This window comes from Pseudopodoces humilis, chromosome 8 (genome assembly GCF_049639895.1).
Source record: "Pseudopodoces humilis isolate 2021_Gansu_Grassland_sample_001 chromosome 8, ASM4963989v1, whole genome shotgun sequence".
NCBI lineage: Eukaryota > Metazoa > Chordata > Aves > Passeriformes > Paridae > Pseudopodoces > Pseudopodoces humilis.
In genome coordinates this window covers 11620891-11634735 of record NC_142207.1, presented here as the reverse complement: position 1 = coordinate 11634735, position 13845 = coordinate 11620891, and the positions used below count along the sequence as shown (strand labels likewise).

Sequence of the window (13845 nt, the reverse complement as noted above, 5' to 3'; positions counted from 1 at the left end):
TCGGCCTCTCTCAAGTTAGAAAACAGGGCTGTGTTTCAAATGCATGTTTTCTTCCTTTCCTAAGGGGAGGTGAAGCTTTGTTCTTCTTTGCAAGGGAGCTTGTGATCCCTTTATGAAAGCTCTGTCCCATGCATCACTGACTCCATAGGAAATCAAACTAAAGGGCATCTCAAGAAATCAGAATTTATGTTTCCTCTTTTATAACATGTTTGGTTTTATGGGGTGTTTTTTGCAAATTTGTTGAGAAAAGCACAACAGGTACTGAATTATCCAGTGATATTTTACTTTTTTTCCTCAACAAATGACTTTCACTGTTGATTGCAAAATATATATGCACTATTTCTGATGGCAAAGAAGTCTACTTACAGGCTGGACTGCTTGTTTCCCCAGGAGACTCTTGGACATCCATAGGAAAGCTGTATATTTTTTAGCCCATATGGCAGCCTGCACAACTTACATGTGCTTCAGATAAAGCAGGACATCCTGTGTGGTACCAAGGATGTGGGGGGTTTCTCAGGGTCTCTTCCCAGCTAGCCTTGTTGCAGCACCCCAGTTGCAAGTGACAGCTTCTTTAAATCCTTTCCCAAGGGCTTTCTGAATTGTTTTTGTCAAAGCAAACTGCAAAACCCACTTCAGCGCCGTGGGGTCTGATTTCTTTTTTTTTTTTTTTTAGCAAACGTGTGTAAGCTGAAGTATTTGGAATTCGAAAAGCTTACTAGACCCTTCCTAGTTCTCACTTTTGAGCTCAAGAGAAGGTGCTGCTGTGAGTGATGTCAAAACAGCTCCTTTGCTCACCCTGCAAACCCATACAGGCAGTCTGTGTTTCTCTTGTATCTGCGGAGATAATCAAAAGCCTGCATCATCCTCAAATAAGGGCTGTTTCTGATGCCTCCCTCCCTGATTCCTGAGATTTTCAGCAAAGGGACATCCCCTTTAAACCTGCATTTCTCCCTCCTATCTTTTTTCTTTGAAGCCAGAGGGTTGGCTGGCCTTTGAATAGACAAGGATGAGAACACAGCAGTGGGAGGTCCCTGTCTTGCTCATAAACCTTGGCCAGAAAATCAGCTCTGACAAGTGGGGACAGGTATCAGCGTCTTCCCCCTTATCCAATGGCTCTGCGGAGCAGCCACATTCCTGCAGGAGCCCCGCTGGGGTGGAAGGTGGGACTGCCCCGTGTGCCTTGTGCTCTGCCGCCCTGCTTCACTCTGGGAGATGAGCCACCGACTTGCTGTGGAACTCTGTAGTTTCTGTGCAAAACACGCTGTTCTCTCATTGTCCCTGCCCCTTGGGTGCTGCTTTTGATGTGTTTTTCGGCTTTCTCTTCCTTCAGCAAGAACCAGAGAAAATGTTTACCTGTGGTTCCAGTTTTTGGGGACTTTCGGAAGTGCCATGTCGTGCCTTTGCACCTCAGAGTATTGTAGTGCATGGCTTGGTACAGCCCAACCTTTTCCTGGGGAAAAGCTTTCCCCGGGCTTCCTACTAAAATCTCCCTCCCTCTTGTGTAAAGCAATCATCATTAGCTCTAATTGGGCACCTTTGGGGTTAAATCCACAAAGATTGCTTGGGTTTGGTAAATCCTCTGCCACTGCAAAGCAGATAATGCTAAACAAAAGATTGCCTTGATTAGATTAAAGTTGGCAAATTCATTGCCCTAATCATCATATTGCCCTTCGAGTGGCTATTCAGGAATACATCACCGTAACTTACTTGAAGTAATTGAATATAATTGTCTTTTTAACTTGTATGTGTAAAACATCCATCTTTGTTAACAGTGTGTGTTGCTGTCCTGCTGCCAGCTCACAGTCCTCTTCTGGAGGGGTGGGAACAAGAAGCAGAGCCAGGCTGACGTTTATGAATTGGTAGTTGATTGCCTATAAAACCATTCATTATTTCTGACCAAGCACCTGGAAGAGAATAAAAATGAACAGCACCAGCCACTGGAGCCCGTAGGCTTCACTGGTGCTCCCAGGCAGGGAAGCAGAGGGGAAGTCATGAAGGGAAATGTTGCAAAAGGATGTCAAAAAAACCCCTTACCCTTGCCCTTAGTGGTAGCAAAGCACAGGGCACGTGGTGGGGTTGGAATTGGGCGTGTGAAACAGATACCCAAGGCAGAGGCATTGCTGAGCTTCCCATGGGCCAAATAGATTGAAATGCTGAAAACAAACCAAGAGTGCAATGGGAAGGAAGACGTTCATGGAAATTTTTCTCCCATTAATAATCAGAAGTATGAGGAAGGAGAAATTCTCTTCAGATGTCAATTTTATACCAACAGGATAGCTAGGAAAGGAGGCCAGACAGCAAACAGCCTGTGTTTTCTATTTCCCAGCTCTCCTGAGTGACAAGGAGAAACTCTTTTTGCACAGAAATTTCCAGTATTATCTCAGCAATCAATCAGGTAGAAATGTATAGGTACAAAATAAAACATAGCTGGCCTGACTTTTAAGATATTCAGTCTTACCTGGTTTTAGTAGTTTTATCATTATTAATAAATTAAATTGCCCTAGGGAACAGGCCAAAGGATTAAGGTGACTCTCCACATCATTAAAACTCAGCTGCAATGGCCTGTACGGTTTCAGCCTAGGTCAGCTGTCACTTCCTGCACTCTGGGGATTAACTCAGCCCCAGACCTGTCCATTAGAGGCAGAGTGACCACCCTGTTCTGGGAGGTTGCTAATCTTCACCTATAGGGATGCCAGCAACAGCACTTAGGGTTGATCCCAGGACCACAGAAGTCTTCTTGCTCCTTTTGGTTTATTTGCACAGCATAACTATGGGGTGAGCACTGCAGGAAGTCCAGCCTAGGGGCTCAGGCTGGAAGAGATATTTGTATTCCCTACCACTGGATGTCTGTTCAGGGACAGTTGATTTTGTGACCATGCTTTTTATGTGATGATCTAAAAGCTGAACTCCCTCTGGTCCTCACAGCAAGCTGTAGGTTGTGGCAGCAGCTGTGGCCAGGGAACAGCAGTGTCCCCAGGGAGAAGGACAGCACCGGGAGGTGTCTGCCAGCCTAGGCTGGAGTTTGAGCTGAGCATAGTTTGGGGAGACCAGAGGCTTTACTGTGCTGTATGAGCAGGGGATGGGGTGTGACAGCTAAACTCTGGTGTATTTATCTGGAAGAACACTGGTTGCCTCTTAAAACGAAGACTCCCTGCAAGTGGCCTTATGTAACAGATAGTCCCTACCCAGAACAGTTAAAGGCTGAATCTTCCTCCTGCAAAAGCAAATTCTGAAGGATCCAAGTTCATTCTCTCCCTGGGCTGCTTTTGGGAGAGGAGGGGAGGGGGGGCAGGAGCGGGGGAGGTGGTTAACAGTTACTCTACTGTGTCCTGACATTAGGCGAGCTGCAAAAATGCTCCCAGTGTATCAGGTAGTGTGAGGTGCCAGCCCTTTGCTGGAGCACGGAGAGCAAGTCTGCTGAGGAGCCTTAAATACTTTCCACCCCGACAACCTTAGCATAACGCCTTTCAGCAGAGTTGGCAGGAGGGTTGTTTTTGTGTAGTCTCTCACCTCTCCCAGCAGCCTGGCTGACGCGCCTGTTCCGCGCTGTGCTCAGGGATCGAGCGCTGCAATGGGAGTAGGAGCTGCAGATCCTCTTGCTGATATGCCGGGAAGGACGTGTATGAGGATTACACGCAGGCTTTGCGCGACGGACCCGAGCAGAGAGCAGCCCCACCGGACAGAGTCGGCGTAGCTCTGGTGCAGCTGGACTCACAGATGCAAAAGGCTGAATTTTTAGTCTTTTATAGAAAAAGAGTTTGGCATTTCTGAAGTTTGCTGAGCGACAGCGAGAGACTTGGCCCAAGCCTTGACACTTTGGTTTTGGACGGTGCTTCCCCAGTCTCCAGAGAGATGGTACCTGTCGCGGAGGCAAGTCACAGTGAAATGCTGAGCACAGGCTGGGTTTTGAATTGCTCACTTAGGAGGTTGGGTTTGTTTTATTTTTGGTCTCCAGTTAGACAGAAAGACCAAGAAGCCAGCGAAAGAATGGTAAAACCTGCAACAATATTAAGTAATCTTTAATGAAGAACTTCTGACTGTAAAGGCAGAGCAAGACCAACCTTTTATCTTTAAGCTGGTCGCTGCCACAGATGTAGGAAGGGGCGTCTTTACAGATGCGCGGAGCCCTGTCAGAGGGTGATTGTACAGGATCGCTCTTGTGGTTGTGCGGTATCGCTATCCAGGCTTTGCTAATTCTATTTCTTTAGCTTCTTAGTAATTTTAGCAGGAAAGGCCCAGGCGGCCAGGCAGCGTTGTCGGGGGTGGTGAGGAGAAATAACCTGATGAATTTTCCATCAGCTCAACTCACTCAAATATTCTTGCCGTTAACTTTTGGGGTCAATAATAAATATTAAAACCTGTAGATTTAATAAGTCAATGTAGGTGTTCGCTGCCTTTTGAGACCACTTTATCATTCCATCAAAGATGAAACAAGCTTCTCAAATGAATAAAAAATAGGGCCTCAAGTGATTACAAGTGAGAGCAATTTGAGCTCCTCTCTCAGAACCTGGCAGTAGGCACTTCTGAGCCTCTTCTGACTGCCTAGACATTCTGCTTTAGCGCTGCTCTTGCTGTTATATTTTTAGGTAAATATTTCCAACTTGTGTGTACAGACCTTCAGGAACAGTGTTTGCTGCCACTCCAGGCTTGAGGGACGATGCAGGTCTGGATCCCACCAGGCTCTGTTGAGTCTGATTTGCGTTGCAAGTCTAGTTTTCCTTGGTGCTTGCTATAATCTCCTCAAGTTCAAAGAGCGCTTAGCTGCTTGTCTTTGTCAAAAACCCTGTTGGAGATCTTTTATGTCGAAGATGTAGGATTTTTCCGCATGACTTTGATTATTTATTCATTCCACTTCTCTGGTGTATGATAGCGCTGATATCATGAAGACCCCTTGTCTTGCACTGCTCTTGCTCTGAAATTCATGGAGATTTAGTGCCTTTGAAATTGTTTTAAAAGGGAAGGAAAAGTTTTTGAAGTCCCTTTTTTTTTTCTTCTATTCCCCATAACAGTGCCGCAGCACATTTTTCCGGCCTTCCACGCTCCTTTGCCAATTGACATGCGCCACCAGGAAGGACGATACCATTATGAACCTCACTCTATCCACGCTATCCATGGGTAAGTCTTACACCTCCACTCCTGTGCCTTGCTAAAATGTCAGCCACCTGCAGTATTCTGAATCCCACTGCTAAAGTCCCTGGGACTCACTGTCCTTCTGGCAAGCTGTCTCTACTTGCCGCCCTCCACCTCATTGTCCCCATCCAGTGACAATGCTGACCTGCCTGGCAGGAGGGCTTTACGGCTCTGTTAAGCCTACAGAAATGCCCTGTAGCAGCAGGATGGGAGTATAGGGCTTCTTTGTCATTATTCAGCTCAGGTCCCGGGAACAGGCTTGACTTGGGTTTTTGCACCCGCTGTGTTTCTTACATCATGCCTTGCCTGGGTCATTTCTGTCACCATCTTGGCAAAGACCTGGCACTGCTCCCTCTCTTTGGAGATCTTGTGTACCATTCCTCCCTGCCTGCCAGTTGTGGGAATGGTGGCAAAAGGCTGCCGGGAATGCCATAATCCAGTTTGATTTCACTGGACAACAGCCCAAATACCCTGGTGGCATTTTTCTAAAAGCAGTAATAAGTCAGATACTCATGGGGGTGTACATGTCCACCCTGGAGGGGCAGGACTCTGGGTTTTGGTGACTTTCTCATGAAAGCCTTCTCTCTCTGAGACAGCTGATGGGCAGTGAGCAAGCACAGAGACTGGTCAGGGGCTACACCCTGAGAGGGGAGTTTGCAGTTAATCTCTTCATCCAGGACATGGCTGCTCAATAGTTCTTGATGTCTTGAAGGAGATGTTTACAGAGAGATCTGATTTTACCTCCTGTAAGCTTTGATCAGGGCAAGGAAAATGGAGCCAGCAGGGATGTGAGCACAGGTTCTAGTGACCATGGGGCTGGAAGTGTTTCTTCTAGTCCCTGACATGCACCTTTTTCATGAGAGGTGAGGAGCAGTGTGATGGGGTTGGCAGTCCCACGGCCATCCCAAAATCCTTCAACCTGCAGCTGTAACATAGGGCTCAGACATTGGCTGAGGGACAGGTCCCAGAGCACTCAGTGCAGGAGAACCACTGAAGGGCAGAATCATTTTGCAAGAAGAATAAGGAAAGAACAGCTAGGTCTCATCACTTAAAAAACTCTCATTTCATCCCCTGGAGTCTTGTTGCAGCCTTGCTGTCGGGCCAGGGGCTGTGCTCACCCAGCTTTGCAGTGGCTTTTTGTGGAGCTGTGCTGCTTCTGGATAGGTGTGAGCAGGGGAACAGAAGCTGGGAAGCAAGTAATGCAAACAGCAGCAGCCAGATCTGTGGAGCCCCACAGCTGCTACAGCTTTATTCTGCTTCCAAAATACTGCAAGAAATAAGTGATAGAGCGTTCCCCTGGATCCTACCAGAAGATAAGTCATTGTCTTTTTGGCTGACAGTTTGACTGGATGTTTAAAGAGGCAGAGCAGCTTCTTCCATGCTGTGTGCAAAGGGGAAATGACAAAGCAGGTTGCTAACGTGGGAACTGGGGGGGATTAGGGAGGATGCATGAAATAGTTCTGGCCTTTCATGCGAAAAATTGTAGAAAAAAAGACAGAATAATAACTTGCTGGGAGATAGGTAATAAGCCAGAGCTCTGGCTAATAAAGCACGTATGGAAGAAGGTGATATTTAAAATAATGGTTAGAGGCTGGCAGATGTTCTGATGTTTGTCACAATTTATTTGTGTGCCCCACTCGGTGCTCCCCTTCAATCCTCACAAGGAGGTTTGGGGACACTGCATATACCCTGGGACTCCACAGCAGTTTCTGTGGTGGGGTCATGAGGCAAGGTCTTCTACAGAATGCAACCGAGACTTGCCACTGATGCTACCTATGAATCATATCCCCAGCAACCCCAGTGTTTTTCATATTGTTATCCGTGTTATCCGGCTGGTCAACCCTGGCCAAGTGTACAGCACTGGCAGATCAGGTTTCAGTTCATCTGCACCAATATTAATAAGCTACTGTGTTAGCAGTTAACCACATTTGTCTATCAGTGGGCCAAGTGTGTCCTGCTTAGTATTTGGGTAGAGTTGTTGGCAAATACCTGTTGCATTTCTTCCTTGGGATTCCTCTGGTTCCCAGCAGCTCCTCTCACAAAACCAACTTGCAAGGTACTGGAGAGAAAACTCATTTGCGGGTCTTAAAGAGCAAACATAGTGCTCTTTGAAACTACCTGGGCACTGCACTGAAAGGTGCCTTTGTGGCCAGGGAAGCACCAACACTGAGCAGCCAAGTGCTTCTTGGCAGTGGCAATTTTTTTAGGGTCGAGGGAATGCCACTTCCATTTAGCTGTTTGTCAAGTACCCTGCACTATGGCACAACCACACTGGGAAAATTCTCTGCCACTGTGGTCTCTCAACCATTTCTCCTCTCCAAATTTTGTCTGCAAACATCTTAAAATCATGTCTTGCCCTTTACTCCTCTTGTTTTTCATTCTACTTCTCTTTTGTCTTTCTTCTCTCTCCTCCAGTCTCTGCTCTGGAGGTCACAACATATCACTCACCCTCCTTGCTGGAGGTGTGAAGTCATCCAGACATGGTGGTAGACCTGGGCTAGAACATACTTGGTGGTTGCTTGGCTCTTGTTCAATACTCTGGGTAGACTCTGTGGGCACAGATGAGCTTCTAGAAGTTTGTACTCCATCCTGGTGGTGCAGAAATCAATCCTTCTTGTTTCAAAAGTAAACAACCTGTAAAAAAACCCTAAGGACATATTTTCACTCTAGAAAATTATGGCAAATGTTTGGAAGAAAAATTGCGTCACTGAGTTTTGGCTTTATGATTAATGTGATTGGTGCCTGACAGAGAGCCCCCAATTCATCAAGTTTATATTCTCCCTGTCTGCTGTCTTGATGGTACCAAATTTATCTAATTATGTGAACATTGCACGGCAAATTAAGTGCATTCTTATTTGTTGCTAACTATGGGGTCTTACTGTCTGCCTGCTGTATTATGTCAAAGGTTTGTTTCCTGATTGCTCATTGTGACCTGGCAGTGCATTCCCCTTCATCACTGTTTGCATTTGGACTAATGAGAACATACGTTATTTTATCTCAACTGGAGAGAGCTCATCTGCAAGGCTCTCTTGAGCAGAACCACCTGTGGGACCCTTGGCTTGGAAACATAGATGGGAATGTGAAAAACTTGCGTAAAAAAGGACCCCCGTGCCAAGACAGGCCAAAAAGACTTGCTGTGTTTCTCTTCAGTGTTGTCATTCCTTGTGTCTCAGTGATTTTCTTGTTAAGCAGCATAACGAATAATTTTCAGGACTTGAGTCTTCTTCTAAATCACTGAGGATTTATTATATATGTTCAGAAGCAGATTGTGTTGGGGTTTCCTTGAAGTCTGCTTTTAGAGATTGTTTTGGTGTTTCTCCAGTCATTAGGATGACCCAATTTTCAGTAAAACCACTGCTGGTTTTACTCATTTGGTGGTGAATTTTTTGGACATCTTTAATATTTGGACTTTTTTCCTTGGCATTTACAACAATTTGACAGAATCGTGGTGCTTGCTTGGCTTGTCTAGAAAAATAAAGTATCCCATTCAGATGATCCTTGAGCTCTGTGCAGTGCAAACCAACAGGAATATTGTGGATTCAAGATACTGTCCTGGACTGCAATGATTGTGTGGCTGTGGTAATACAGAGGATAGAGGGAGAGGCAGGGATGGAGTCCAGTGGATACTGTAAAGGATGCAATGCACATTGGAGTGAAACTGAATATGTGATGACATTTATTCCAGGAATGTAGAACTAGAGCAGAATGAATAAAAGAAATTGTATTGGTGCATATAAATTGTATGAGCCAACACTTCCACAACATAACATTCATTTAACAGTAAGTAATACTACAAGACTCAAAGGCTAAGAAAAGACAGAAAAATAAATGTGAAGGTTCTGCATTATTCTGGAGACTCAGGATCAAATTACAGAGCCACATACTGTTTTTCCCTGTGATATTCTCTTCCAGAGCACAGGATGGCCTAGGCTCTGTGGAAGAGCAGTGGTGGGTCTTGCATGCATTTTCTGCATGCAGCTTTTATTGATTTGTCAGAGTTTCACTCTTCACTGTTGGTTTTAGGTCAGCACTATTTGAGTGAAAGTCATCAGCCAGGTGTGTGCAGGCTCAAAGCTGAACCAGAGAAATTCTCTTCATAAGTTGGTACAGGTCCTTTTCTAATAAAAGGGGTATTTTGTATTTTAGTGAACTTCACAAAAATCCACTAATCCACTGGGGCCTGGTCTCTGCTTTAAACTAAGGGGACAGCATCAGCTTTGCAAGACCAAGCCCTTGACTCCAGAGGACAGTTGCTGGCAGGTACGGGAGGTGATTACACGCTTACCTTTTTATTATTATTATTTAAATCACAACAAAAATAACTGAAAACTCCTTAGCTCAGCTTAAAAGTCCCTGCCAATGCAAGAGCCTTCAGGGCTAACCCTAGTAAACAGCATGCCCAGGCTTGACTCAGCAAGAAGCTTTTTAACAGTAGCTCCTAAACTGTGGTTAAAACCCATCAGGCATTATGCACCGTAAAAAACAAAAGCAGCCTTGTTTTTCTACCAACATCCTGGTGGTATTTTAGGATGCAGTTTTGACATTGTTTATTAACAAAATATTGTTGTTGCTCTTCTGTCCACAAATAAAAATAGCAAAATAATAAAACAAACCCTGAGCTGATAATCACGAATTCCATGGTTTTCATTAGGACCGAGTTGTCCCAAAGACCCAAACACAGAGATGACTCCATCTCCATGATAATGTGAAGTTGTCCTTAATTTCCCTCTGGTAAGGATCTAATCTCATTTAATCAAGGATATTCCTCTGTTTCCCTGAAATCTTAATATATTATTACAGATTTTTCCCGATATCCAGCCTACACTTTTTTTCTTTATCTGATTCTATTACCCCTCCCTGTTTAAGTTTTTTTTTCCTTTTTACTCTGTTAAAAATTACAGAATACCTTTTCAGGGCCAGTTAAAATGTTCCTGAGCTGTTTAGGCAGGGTGATTCACAGGCAGAAGAATTGACTGTTAAACTTTTCATCATAAAAAGACTGTGTCTCAAGTGTTTACAAATATGCCAAATTTAATGTCAAACCCAAGATTTTCCATGTTGAGTATCTATTCCAGTCTGGTTCTCTCTTTCCTTTGTTGTTTTTTGTGAGATTCAGCCAAGGGAGGCCAAGTGGGGTTAAGGGAAAATATGTTGTTTCGCCATACAAAAAATAATCATCATCATCTTATAACTGCTTCTAGAAACACCAGTGTCTCTTGCTTTAGAGTTGGAATTTGTTACTGTCAGAGATGTGCCTTTTGCTGTTCCCATTCTACAAAAACACATACAAATCCAATCAATTTTGCCAGATAGGAATCCTTTGAAAACTCTTGCTTCCAATACATCCACTGAAGGGGTGTCAGAGCATTACGGTGAAATTTTCCGAGTGCCCTGTGGCCCTGACCACGCTTCATCTGAATCTTGCCAGGGCTCACCTGACGGTGTTCCCTGTTCCCTGCTGGGGCCTCTCCGCCATCCCTTCCATCCAGGGGAATTCATGACTCCGTGGAGGAGAGGAGCCATTTGCAGTGCGTGCTCTTGAAGCTGCCTTTGTGCATTATCAGGCATGCACAGAGTGCCTTCAGTTATCCTCCATGGGGCACTGCTCCCCCAGGGCTGCAGCTGGGATCCCGTCACGCCGTTCAGGATGGGACCCCTGGTGATGGTCATTCCTGCAGCAAGGATGCCGCTCGGCTGAGCCGCAGAACGTACATACCAATAAAACCTGTGTTTTCATATTTACTTTGCTACTGGAGTAGAAAATCTTTGGCAGGTCGTGATTGATGGTACTGTGCTGCTTAGGAGACAGAGCGAGCTCCCTCCGGAGTCAAAGCAAACAGCTGCTCAGAGAGGCCTTCTTATGTGTTTTGCAAAGTTTTACGACTTTCACCAAATAGATACATTGCTCATTTGGGAAGCAGGTTTGGGGGCTCCCACATCCAATTTATTCTGTCCCCTTCTTTCCCACATGCTTCTTTTATTTATTTAAGAAAATCAGAATGTGTAAGTTTTCAACGGTTTGCAGGGGCTGGTCCCCTCCAGAAGGCTGGTTCAAACCTCACCCTGGTCTGTAATTAGAGGAGTCTGTTGCTTTTAGGTGGCTCTTTGGTGACCTACAAGAGGTGATTTGGGGGACTGTCAATTCCAGGATTAATACTTGATGGTCACTTGATCAATCTCCAGGAGACCACAGATGAAATGCTGGGCTTGCCATGTTGTGTTCTGGGAGCTGAAAAAATTACTTTAATTCCATCTGTGCTTTATTTTCCTCATCTCTAAAATGTTGTCACAGTAATAACCTTTTGATATCTTGAGAGCTAAAAAAAAGACTCCTTTGGGTTCCAAGGTTGATCTTGTAGCATGTTTTCAGGCACTAGGGAAGAGGTACATAGCACTACTTGCCTGTGCAGAAGCTGAGAAGGTACATGCCTAACATCTGGCCTCAGTGGGAGGACAGGCTGATCAGGTCTTTAGAAAATGGGGAAGGTGTAATCCAAACCACTGATCAGGGCTAGTATGTTTCTGTAAGCTTTTCCAGTCTCATAAATTATTCTGAAAAAAAACCCAAACAAAACAAACAAAAAAGGAAACAGACAAACAAAACCAAAAAAATACAAACCCCCACAGCTTTCACTTTTGAATCTGGTTAAAAATTTTCAAGCATATTCTCAATTATGAGAGAGATTTACACATCTATGCTGTTCGTTAACTTCTGGATAGTTTTGTCATGTGTGTTTAGTTAAATAGCCTTCAGAGTACTTTGAATAACTGAAACCTGAAGTCCAGAGGGACCTGAAGGGGCGGTGGTTTCAGACTCACTAAATCATGCAATGAAATGCAGATTGGGTTTGGAAACATTTGGGCTGCATCTCCAGTTGCTGAAGGCTGTGGCATTGGGCTGGAGTGAGGGGCCTGGGTTCACACTTAGTGAAGATCTGGGCCACTGAGTTGCTGGTGCTGTGAAAAACAGTACCTCTAATTTAGCCTAATCACCGCCAGAAGTGTAAAAGTGGCTAAGAGGTTTTAGTACTGAGAACAAAAGTGTGATCTTTGAGGTCTTTTATGTAAACCTCTGGCATGTGTTCATTTAATATGATGTCACTCTGTAATCCACCATTGCTTTTAAATGTCATTCTCAGAACTTCATGTCAGCAAGTCTTAAGTGATAATCCCTTTGCTTACCTCACTTTATAGTAGATTAAAAGTGACTTCATGCTTCCACCTTATCCGCTGTTAAGCTTGTGCTTTAGGAAAAAAATTTATTTGAACTCTCTTCTCCTGCTGCTTTCTGAAGAGTTTCTAAACAGGGAGTGCATGTCTTTCAGAAGCTATCTCAATAGGATTGCCCATTCTCCACTGCTTTCAGCATCTGTGAAAATGGATAAATGTTCAGTGCCAACTTCCTGCCCTTTTAAACTCCAGTGTTCTGAATTTGTTTCTCAAGTTTTCTCTCAGCTAAATGGGGAGCACTGCCCTTCCTGGCCTCTTCTTTTTCTTAATCCCAAATAAATCACCTCTCTAGATGGTATTTCACCTCACCAGCCTCTTGCGGTCATGAAGACAAGAGATGCTGAGACCTGTTGCAGTGTTCTGCTCTTCTGTAGCACTTTCTCTTGTACTGCACAGGTGTCTGTGGGTTCCCTCTTGTACCTCCTGGTCTTGTATCTCTGGGTTGAACTTTTACTCTACCCTGTAGCAAATCCTTTCACAGTGTATCAAGCTCTCTATGCAGTTCAGCTTTCTGATCCACCGTCCTTTTTTTCTATCCCTGAATTTCACCCTCCTGCTGCTAGCACAACTCCTTGTGTAACACGTCCCTCCAGATATTTGCTGCATGTTGTCATATCCTCCTCCCTGCTCTAATGAACTGGCCAGGCTGCAGCCTGGAGCATATAGTCAAATATCAATCCACTCAGCCTCCTCATTTTCACTGTGTTTCTCTGAAATCCTTCCAGTGCATGTGAAGATAAATGGACAGAACGCATCCATCCCATTGGCTTGTGGAATGAAGCCTGCGGCACACCACTTTTCAGGTGTTGGTTAATCTGGATTCCCAGCTACCGGTGGCTATGGGGAGCAAATTACACAGGGTGCTGAGAGATAAAAACTAATGGCAGGAATGCTGGCTTGTGATACTGGAAGAAAAATGTAGGATTTTTAATGTCCATACAGAGAGGAAATTTTCAAATCTCATCCAAAAGTTCCCCCCACACAGCAAAGAGTAGGGAAGTCAATTTAGCCTGGATGGATGAAGGACTGAGTCAGTTCTGCTGGGATTAGAACATGTGGTTCGAGGGATCCTAGGTATTTTTGGGTCTGATTCTTGGACCACCCAGATGGCTGGGGGGAAAGTTAAAAAAAAAAAAAATACCAATGAGAAAAGGACCCAGTTTGGCAGAACTGTGGATCTGGATACTCTGCGTGCAGCTGACACCCTGCAGACACATCTGCACAAACCAAAGGGCAGAACTGGGTGCTGTTACTCTGGCAAATCTCAGATCTGCACATCGCTCCCACGGGAGTGCGTGTGTTTTAGCAGGATTTCTAGATCCCTGGTTCTGACACTAAACCACATAAGTATGTTTTTCTTCTGTGTGCCAGACCATTTTGAGAATTTGTGATTTTACACAGTTTTCTGCCTTGGAGACTCTTGATTCCTGTTCTTTTATGTTTCACCATTGATATTAAATAGTCAGCTAACAGCTAAAATTTAGA

At 44.7% G+C, this 13845-nt stretch overlaps 1 protein-coding gene across 2 annotated transcripts in view; it reads left to right on the top strand.

The window, feature by feature from the left end:
- GLI2 (GLI family zinc finger 2) overlaps window positions 1-13845 on the top strand; it is a 204798-nt gene that overhangs the window by 132397 nt on the left and 58556 nt on the right. For both annotated transcript variants that reach the window (XM_088059036.1, XM_005519663.3), the window contains one exon: window positions 5010-5115. In XM_088059036.1, coding sequence (XP_087915162.1) covers window positions 5010-5115 — 106 coding nt within the window. The remainder of the gene's footprint in view (window positions 1-5009; window positions 5116-13845) is intronic.